Source organism: Quercus suber, unplaced genomic scaffold (assembly GCF_002906115.3).
Source record: "Quercus suber isolate HL8 unplaced genomic scaffold, Cork oak 2.0 scaffold_193, whole genome shotgun sequence".
Classification (NCBI taxonomy): domain Eukaryota; kingdom Viridiplantae; phylum Streptophyta; class Magnoliopsida; order Fagales; family Fagaceae; genus Quercus; species Quercus suber.
Window position 1 is genome coordinate 263210 of NW_027069651.1, and position 10995 is coordinate 274204.

Consider the following 10995-nt stretch of genomic DNA (forward strand, 5'->3'; position numbering starts at 1 on the left):
CCTTTCTTATCTACACTCTCTTACTATAAATTTGTCATTCTTTTTTCTATTCTTTACTTACTTTTCCCTCACAAAAAATGTTCTCTCTCTCTCTTTCTCTCTCTCTCTCAATTTTTTGGTGGATTTTTTTTTTCTTGCATCTCTATGTTAGGTTGATAAGTTGTTATGTTCTTTAGAACTTTATATTAAGTTGATGTGATTTAGTTTTGTGATTTAAGTTTTTTTTCTCTCTTTAATTGTTAATTTTATTACATATGTTTTTCTTTAAATTCTTAGTTTGTGTGCTTTGAATTCATCTATTTAGTTGTTCCATATATGTTATTTTTGTATAACATGACATTTGTTCTATGAAATTCCTTTTAGACTTGATACGCTATCTTTTCATTTGATTTTTTTTTTCTCTCCTCATGTGTAGTGATTGTCTTCTAACAAATACTATTCTATTTACATATTTAGAAATCTATAATGCATTCATGTTCTTCTTATATCGTGATAAATCTGAGTAGTTAAATAGTATTGTTATTTAATTTACTACTACAACATACTTTTTCCTGAAAGTTACATCTGAATATTTCAAAGCTCATTTTCATGATTACTCTTTTGTGTGGTGAGTTGAAATATTGTTGGGTAATGATGTATGTTAGATTGTATGTGTAGCCTCTTGACTTGCAAAGAGTAAGTACTGATTTATGCTAAGTTTTTGTTATTGATATCCTTTAGAGCTATAATGGTTGATAGGTCTAATGAGACTCCATTAATTTACGTGAGGCCTCAATCTCACCCAAATGTCAAGCAATAAAACAAGACAATTCATGTTCATCTTTAAGATTTATTTATTTATTTTTTTTTAAAAAAAAGGTTAGCTTTCTGGTAACCACCAATTCATTTTGTTAACTCAATATCAGAAAGTAACTTTAATTTAGTTATATGGATAGGGTTTATCATTTTTCATGTTGCAAATATATATATATATATATATATATATAATGTTTTAATTAAATAAAAATAAATAAAATTTTCCTTATAATGGGTTTATCATTTTTCATGTTGCAAATATATATATATATATATATATATATAATGTTTTAATTAAATAAAAATAAATAAAATTTTCCTTATAAAATCGTACTCATTTTTTTTTATAACATTTACACTTTCTCTAACAATTTTTTATTTCTTTTACATTTTCATTTCCCCACTACCCTCTACCTTAATAGCATTCTTCATCTTTCTCTTTATCTTTATTTATTTTGTTTCTTCTTATTCTTATCCTCTTATTATAAATTTTTCATTATCTTTTCTATTCTATATCTCTATGCATAATTTTCCCTCACAAAAAAAGTTTTTTTCTCTCTCAATTTTTTAGTAGATTTTTTATTTTTCTTGCAGTTCTGTTTTAGGTTATTAATTTTGCATATTTTTAAGAACTCTACTTTGAGTTGATGCAATTTAGTTTTGTATTTTAAGTTTTTTTTCTATTTTCTATTTTGTTTTGTTAAATGTTATCCTATTGCATTATAATGAATATAATATTATTCTATTATATAGCATGATTTGGATAATTTTACCATATAAGAATTTTACATATGCTACATAGACAATAGTAAAACAACAACAACAACAACAACAACAATAATTATTATTATTATTATTATAAAAAATATATATTTATGTGATAATTTTAAAGAAATTATTACGCGCAGCATGCAGGTCTGCAACTAGTACTAATAATACTTGTGATTTTTTGAAAAGTCAAGGGACACAATTCCCCCACTCCCCTCGTCCCTCTCTCTTGCCCCAACCATGGGTGTCTACGATGCCCCAAAAATATAAGAGATACCATAAAAGAGCCATATATTCAATCAGATTATTTTATTTTCCTTGCAGATGATGAATATAGAGTTGAAAATTTTAAACAATCCAAGAACTACCTTGATGTAAGGTAACTAGAGGTTGGCATTGCTTTGATAATTGATATGGACATCATGGAAAACCACCAAAATATCTAAACGTGAGGCCCCTATTGCTTCATTGAGATATCAAATTATAGTCCATATTTATCCTTGGCTCTTAAGAGACCTTTATCAAGCAATTCAAAGCACACACGCACACACTCTTTCGAGCCCAGCCAAGCTCTTTGAGCTTATCACTCAGGCCCGTAGGTCACATCAGTGGAGTATGCTCACCGATCTCACCCACTCTCATTTCCGTAAGCCACAGGTACTTTTTCCCTCATGCATGTAATTAATTTTTGTTATCATTTTAGTTTCTTGTACTTGCATTTGCATTTTATACTACATATACACTTCGAGGCTTTTGTTTCAAGGGTGAGAGAAACCTAGTGTAGATTGACCAATTTAATTTTTATTCATTCCCTCAGCATTTAAAACTTTATTTCTTCCCACTTGCATGCTCTTATTAATATATATATATATATATATTTTGGGAACTAAATTGTTGGAAATATGGGAATGTTGGGGATTTAATGGAGGTATGAGATGTAGGCTTGTGCTTGTACTTGAATAAAGATTTATCGTTATTGTTTTTTGGTTATTTGCGCTTTTGAATTGGGTTTTAGTTTGTAAGTTAGTGTCCAGGTGGTTGGTGATGGTGTGGAACTGTTTTAATTTGTATGCTTCCTTTGTCGTTGAATCAAGAAATGGTGTTACTTAGATGGACAAAACTTGATTATTTTTTTATTGGGTATTGACTTGGTTTGAGCTTAAGTTTTTGAATTGATTGATAGAGCAAGCCAAGCCGAGTATGGTTCAAGCTTTATGATTAAATTTTAGCAAGCTACACTGAAGGTTTTTATTCAACATATATGAGCAAGCTTGCATCAAGCTCAAGCAGAGTTTGAATATCTCATTAATCTTGTCAAGTCAAGTTTGATAACTCAATGTTTGGCTTGGTTTGGCTAGATTAGAGCCCTAATCATTGTCAACAAATAACATTATAATGGAAGTACTTACCCAAAAAAAACTTCAAAAGTATAGACATGACCAGTTGTCAAAATGAGATAAGGCAATGAGTGCAATCGTTGGTTAGTCATACTTAGCAAAAAAGAATCGGACTAAAATCCTTTTGAATTGATATTATTGGCCTCATACCATGGTTAATGATTCAATTATACATGTATATGATCATATATGCTAAGATATGATTAACATAGACTAGTATGCATGATATTCTTAAAAGTCAACAAGATAAAAGCATATTATATATATTTTGTTTTCATTAAAGTAAATATTTAAACATTATCCTTTGTCAATCTTGGCAAGATCGTATGTTCTTTGTTTATGTTATATTGATGTACTTTCAGATATATAATGTCAATGCTTTTGCTCATAGATCTTAAGAATATATTGAAACTCTTAAAAAAAAAATCACTATTATGGGCAATCAAGTACAAACTATAGTCCTATAAAAAAAAGTACAAACTATAATTTTTATAAAAATAAAAAAGTACAAACTATAATGCTAGGGCCTTTCAAATTAGGTTACATAACTGTAGGGGCCTTTCAAATTAGGTTGAATGTTAAGAGTTGTTAGACTACATCTATTAACCTTACAAATTTAAATTACACATTTACAATTATCTCTCGTGACATTGTGTTGAGGCAGAGTATTAATCAAGGCGACTATATTTATAAGATCGAAAGTTGTCAGTTCAATAGGTCCCAGTATGTAAACACTTTTGAGAAGTTATGAACATTATCAATTTTATAACTTGAAACATGGTCTAAACAACAGCAAGCTTTTCCTAACAATTAACAAATCTGTTAGGAAAGATGATGACAATAATTATCTTTATACTAGACTAGTAATGTTAGGAACATCTTTCTTGTAATTGTTGACATAATAAGTTGTGATTAGACAAATATGACTTTTATATGGGCACACAAGACACCAATTTTATTTTCATCACTCACAACATGATTGCTTAGATGTTGTGAATTTTATGTTCCTAAATTTGTTGTTTTCTAAAATAGGGACTTCCACTTTGCGTGTGTGCGTGTGTGTGTTGGGGTGTAAATTTTGAACTTTGAAAGCTTTAGCTTTGCATTTGCTGTTATATTCAAGATATTTAATTGATTCTCCAAGTTTGATATTTCAGTTCAATGCTTTGAAATTGGCACAAAGTTTTCCACACATTGGCCTTTTGCTGGTATTGCTTGACTCTAAGTTCTTCTTTGTTTCTTATTATTGGCATCTCAAAAATTTTATTTTTGTTCTTTCTATAATTGAATGAGAATAAATATGCACTTAGTTTGGTTGACACTTGACACCTTTTAACTGTAAGCTGTCTATTGAAACACCCTGACATATAATGTTGCAAAAATGCAGGTTTTATTTGTGTCTCTAAAAATTTCTTCTCAAAAAAAAAAAAAATTTGTCTCTAATTTCTTTAGTGGGTCTTTAGTTCTAGTCATTTAATTGACTAGTGTCAGTGTGAAATCAGAACTTGGTTTATTTCACTGTTTTATCATTATTTAATGAATTTTTACAATTTTTATGGTGCTTAAAATTAAGGGAAGTTAAATTATAGATTTGTGCATATTTTCTTGGCTTGAGGATAGAAAAACAAAACTAGCCATATAGAAATTTATACAAGTCGAACAACCAAAACATAGGAAACATATATGGGGTGGGGGAGGAGGGAGGAGGGGAGAGGTGTGTTGTGAGCCATGACATATAGACAAACTATTGGAATTGCTGCATCTTCTACTGCTTTTTTTTTATATTAAAAAAAAAAAAAAAAAAACTTATGGTAAAACTGCCAAAAGGAATTGCTATATGTTCTACTTTAACAAAATAAATAAACAAAAAACATAGTAAAACTGCCAAAAGATTTTATAAAAGACAAAAGTATACTACCTGTACAACTAGGGAAGAAAATGATAAAAAAACATGAAATGTTTTCCTCTAATCAGACAGATACTTATGTAACAAAACACTTCACCAAGTTAAGAAACAAATTTCTGCTCTCATTCTTTGTTGCTCATTTTGCTTATACTAAAAATAGAAATTAGTCTAAGCTAAGGATGGGTGAGTGGCAGCTCAAGGTTAGAAGTGGAATCTAGAGGGATATTAATAGTTCTTAGATGTGAGCCAAGTATTCTAGTCAAGCAATTCCATAACTCAGCCGTGCACTTTGTAACCCAATCACTAGCCCATGAAACCATCCCAGCAAGAAGACAACTAAACCACTGCACCCAATTCAATCTTGCATTGCCTACGATAATATGTGCAATCTCAATAAAAGCCACCTGCAGTATGAGAATAACACCCACAGAAATCCAAAACAATGGGTTCCGATGAATGCTCTTAAACACATTCTTCTTCTCCAATTCCCTTGCATTTACTTGGTTAAATACTTGGCAGAGAACAAAAATATTAAAGATAATGGTTTTACTAATCTTATTGCTAATACCCGGGATAGTTTGCCCTTTGAATTGGAATGTCACTGAGATGGTAACTTGATAGAGAGCTTGAGAGACAATGTTTCTCCACATGGCCTTGGTGATAAGCGTTTTAGTTTGTTTCAATGGCAGCTTTACCATCAGTTCCTCTGTTGGTGGCTCGGTTAATAAACCAATGCCACCAAGAAGTGACACAACAAAGTTTGCCCATAGCAATTGGATAGACGTAATTGGAGAATATCCGCAAAACATTGCCGTGATAGAGGTTATCAACAGTCCTGCTATATTCATGGTGAGCTCCAGTTGGATATACTTCTGAATATTCTCGAAAGTACATCTTCCAAACCTTGAAATGGTGACCAGGAAACTGAGATTTCCATCACCGATGATGATGCCAGAACTTGCTCTAGCCATTTCAGTGCTACAATTCCTCATAGTAATTCCCACATCAGCTTCTTTTAGTGCTGGAATCGCATTTGTTTTAACTCCCACCATTGCTACTATATGGTCTTTATTCTTCAACCATTGCACTAAAGTGAGTTGGTCAGATGGGATTGAGCTTCCTATCAAGATGATTTGATCAACTTTACTCATCCTCTCTTCATCAATGAATTTCCGAAATTCTTCACCTTTAAGCACCATTGCATTTGAGCAGGGATGTCCACACTCGTGAGCTATGGTTTCCAACACTGACACATTATCTTCTGAAATCAGAGTGATGTTAAATCCGGCATTTTTCAAAGCTCCTATTTCCCTTCTAACTGGCACCGAGTTTAGTGTTGGCAGACACCAACCTGTTGTATCAATGCAAATACTTTTGACTGAACTCATGGTGAGGCAAGCAAAAGGTTCTTGAGCAAAAGCCTGTTCAGAGTCTTCAGACATCATCTTCTTATTCCAATAAGAGATGGCAAGCGTGATTACAAAAGGTATTCCTTCCATTACTCCAACCAGCAATGTAGCAAGTGAAATCGTTAAGGTACTAATCTTCCCATTTGGTTTCATCACAATTTTCTCAATCGCATCCATTATCTCTTTGATTGCCTTTGGTTTCTCCTTGAGGTCTGGGAGGCCAGACTTAATATCTTCCTTCAGAAGCATAAAACGGAGGAATAACACTACAAGGATGAGGATAGATATAGAAAGACCAAAAATTTGTGTGCCTTTGTTCACCTTGTCAATTTGCGCTGGTAATGGGGTCTTTCCGGGGACACGGGTGGTTAGCTTCATCAAATCACCCAATTCACCCAATCTATTGTTCATGCCCACTGATGCAACTAACATGCGACCCTCCCCATCAATCACCTTTGCACCATAGAACAAAAAAGGGTTCTCCTCATTAATGGTGGACTCTAAATCATCATCCAGTTTCAAGGATTCACCAATGAACAAACCATCAGCTGGGACGATATAGCCCCTCTCTAGGCGTACTAGGTCACCAATCAAAACATCGCCAATGATTACTTTGTGTAAAAATCCCCCTCTAATAACATCAACCATCATTTGGGAATGTTTAAGTCGACACTGATTACGTAGTGAATCAATGACCACAAGTATGATGATGGCAAGAATTATGATGACCCCTTCATACCAACCAGTTCTCAGGCCTTCCGCCTTGACACCAAAGCCAAGTGACAGCACCGCGCAAACGAAGAGAAGCAAAATGGTGCAATTATTGCATGATTTTGGGAGAAATTGAAGGAAGCCTAGTGCTATGAATCGAGAGCGCACATCAGCAGGGATGATTCCCGTCTCTAAATTAGTATTCAAAGCCTCTGCAATTCCTTGGATGCCCCCAAACTTGTGTATGGAATCCAAATCTTTTTCTTTTACTAACTTGGCAATGTGTGCTTGCTGGAGTAGTACTTTTTCATCTCTGATACAGTTGTCATTCTCAACATCCAAATTTACACTTCGAGGTGGTTCAGTTAAAATTTCCACAATATCCTGCTATATCAAATAGAAAATAAATTAGTATTTTGGCTATTCTATTAAACTTGAATTCAGTTTTAGTTCTAAATCAGAGTCATAATCCCATTTGGACTGACAAGAGTGCTATTTGTTAAACTTAAGGCAAAAATGAGATCATGAAGAGAGGAAGAGGAAATTAAAATGATAGTATTGCACATAATGATCATGTACATGGTGGGTGCACTGTATTTATACACACATAAAAGCAATAACAGAAGGGTAGTTAGCCGTTGCACAGTCACACTAGATGATGTATAACCGTGCACAAGAAGTTGACATCACATGATCAGTTCTGATATATGTTTAGGGTAATCTCTCTCACACACATCTTGTTACACAAAGCGTACACACAATTCAAATTTTGAACTAAAATCGTGCCCTGAAGTCACAATTTCTATTCAAAAACAGAATTTTGTGTGTTTGTCACTAACAATTAGTCAATTACCCAATATTTATATGTTTTAAATGAACTATGAAACGTGTTTAGAACCTAATTAAACTGTCTGTCATATATCTCTTCACAATTCATTATACAACTTATAGATATCCATGGGAGAGAAAATAGAAGAAGAGCTTACTGCTTCTCTTGTATCATCATCGAAGCTGGTAGGAGCACTGTAGTAGGAAGTGCACAATGAAAGAGATCTGAGGAAAGCAAGAGAACCATTGTCATCAGCTATATGTATGAGATTTCGCTCATGTAAGCGCAAAAAAACCGTGCGCCAACGCTCTCTTGGAGGATTTCTGGGCGTTAGCAACCCAGTTTGCTGAGACTCAAGGTCAAGGCCGGAGCTTGTTAACATTTTGGCTTCTCAAAACACATCTTTCTGTACCAACAAGAGCAATTAACAAATCAATAGATAAACAAAATAACAGTTAATTAATTAGGAATAACAGGAAAAGAACTTTGCATAATAGATAGATAGGCATACTCGTACTATTGCAAGTAGAAAATCTATCATATATAAAATGAAAGCTGTTTATGAGAATTAAGATTGAGGTTTAATTGTTCCAAAAACAAATGCTTGAAGTTTCTTGTCATAACACGGTTCGCTTTAGCGTTCATTCAGTTCCGTGCGAAGCTTCGTACGAAGCTTGTTTCAGTGAGAACTTAGAAGCTTCGTAAGAAGCTCGTTCCTCTTGGTTTTGTTGTAATTTGCTTCTTTTTTACTATTGACTACTTGTAATTTCTATTGCTTTTTTTATATTATTAAATAAGGATGAAGCTTTATTAAATACCAACAACCAAATAGGCATCAACACGCTCAGCTCCTAGGAACCTTAAATTTTCATCTCCTTCGTGAGAGGCCCAACAGAGGACACAGGAGATAGGAACAGACTTTGAAGCCTAGGAGTAAGCAGTCCTCCTAATAAAATTATTTAATGTATAAACTAAATATTTTATCTCATTTAGATAAGATTAGTCATTGCACAAGGCGGCGACGATCCGAGGCTAGGTCCATACTGGTCGAGCTTGAGACGAGGAGATCCGAGTCAGGTGGGTCGGGATCGATTGGATTTGGTTTTCTTTGGGGTTGTTGGCCACGGATCAAGCTCTGTTGTGGATTTGGGTTTAGGATGGTATTGGACTGTTGGGGTATTGGTGGATTTGGGTTTGGGATTGTAGCCAAGGATTTTGGGATTAGTTTGAATATTTGAATTTAGGGGGTGTTTGGTAGCTAAGTTTTAACACATTTGTACATATTCTAAACAACTTTACACATATTTCAATACATTTTTTCACTCACATGTATATCAAAAACACCCAAATAACATTACTCAAACTAACCAACCAAACAAACATCTTTTAGAAACAACATGGCCTATGTTGATTTAAGATTGTTGGACTAAATTATTGTTTGGTTACCAAGAAATGGCAAGAAAGGGGGAAAAACCAATATCAATAAGTAAAAATGAAATTCTGCCAGGTTAAGAAAATTGTGAGAAACTTATAGAAGAAAAAAAAAATACAAAACGGAAAAAATTAGTAAAGAAAAGAAAATTATCTTTTAAAGTTGGTGTGGCTTTTTTTTTTTTTTTGCCACCTAAGCACTGGTATGGCCACTTAAACTTAGACACATCAGCATCAGATCTAATTTTTTAATATTAAATATGCCACATGTAGCAATTATTTGTCCCATAATCATTTTTCACCGATAGTGAGTTAACGGCAAAAACCAAATTATCTGTAAATTTACAATAGTAGGAACCAAATTGATTAATATCAAAATATAAGAACTAAATTGACTGTAATCTTAAAATATGGAGATCAAAATAGTATTTTCTCAACCAAAAAAAAAAAATCAACATAAAATGTTGTCAGTTATCAGCAAAAACACATCCAAGAAAAGAAGAATCAAAGGATGTTTGGACATAGAATACTGACCTGAAGCTTTTCTATGTATCTGAGAACCCGAAGCAGAGAGAGAGAGAGAGATGGTGTGTTTGTTGGAAAGAAAGCAAGTGAGCAGAGCAAATGATGCGAAAGAGAATATTAGAGATGGTGATGGGAGAAGCTAGGCGCAACCTTATATTTATACCAAAACAAGTTGAGATCAACCGTTTCCAAGAACCTTCCAATTAATCAGTATCAGCATATTCGTTCACAATCCTTTTTTCTTGACCTCTTTTTAGTCAAATCAATACATGCACCGCATGTCCTCTCTCTTCGTTGCATACTTGCTTTTTTATTTTTATTTTATTTTATTTGAGAGAGCATCTTTATACAACTTTTATGCTAGGTCGTGTTACATTTTGTGACTCTTTTGGTATATTTTATGCATTTAGGTTTGTCAATTGGTGATGGGAGAAGCTAGGCGCAACCTTATATTTATACCAAAACAAGTTGAGATCAACCGTTTCCAAGAACCTTCCAATTAATCAGTATCAGCATATTCGTTCACAATCCTTTTTTCTTGACCTCTTTTTAGTCAAATCAATACATGCACCGCATGTCCTCTCTCTTCGTTGCATACTTGCTTTTTTATTTTTATTTTATTTTATTTGAGAGAGCATCTTTATACAACTTTTATGCTAGGTCGTGTTACATTTTGTGACTCTTTTGGTATATTTTATGCATTTAGGTTTGTCAATTTAATTTCCTTATTTTTTTTTTTTTTTTGTAAAAAATTTGAGACTTACAAAAATAACGAAACGAAACAAAACAACATCATTTTTGGGACACTTAACGAAGCAGTTCAAGTGGACAATATGACCATATTGAATCAAATTCAAAATTATAGGATTAAAATGAATAAAATTTCGTTTGAGTTCTGCAGTTTCTAGTAACTTATTTATATAGTGTTTATTAAAAAAATATATTTTTTAATAAATTTTATGATAAATGTGCAATGAATGGTTAAAAGTAACTCATTTTTTAAAAATCTAAAATTTATATTATTTGAAAAATAAATAGATAAACAAACTAAACCAAAAATCAAAAAGCAAATCAACTTTTTCCAAATGCACACTTAAATCAAAATTTATCCAAAATTTAATCTAATCTTTTTTTTTTCTTTCATAAAATTAAAAGAACATAATCCCCAAAACTTTCAGAAAGCCTAATAGTCCATTTAGAGCTAAAACTCAGCCCATGAGGCCC

At 32.7% G+C, this 10995-nt stretch overlaps 1 protein-coding gene across 3 annotated transcripts; it reads right to left on the reverse strand.

Moving 5' to 3' along the window:
- Positions 1–4833: 4833 nt before the first annotated feature.
- On the reverse strand, positions 4834–9894 carry LOC111995582 (calcium-transporting ATPase 12, plasma membrane-type). Of its 3 annotated transcripts, none has more exons than XM_024027490.2 (3): positions 9781–9894; positions 7973–8221; positions 4834–7370 (listed from the first exon to the last, which is right to left on the reverse strand). In XM_024027490.2, exons 2-3 carry the CDS (start codon positions 8195–8197, stop codon positions 5040–5042), a joined length of 2556 nt encoding a protein of 851 aa, XP_023883258.1. In that variant the 5' UTR covers positions 8198–8221; positions 9781–9894; the 3' UTR covers positions 4834–5039. The 3 variants fall into 3 exon arrangements, with proteins under 3 accessions (XP_023883258.1, XP_023883254.1, XP_023883255.1); XM_024027486.2 differs by having other exon boundaries at positions 4834–7373; XM_024027487.2 differs by lacking the exon at positions 9781–9894 and adding an exon at positions 8327–8549 and having other exon boundaries at positions 4834–7373.
- Between the last annotated feature and the right edge of the window lie 1101 nt (positions 9895–10995).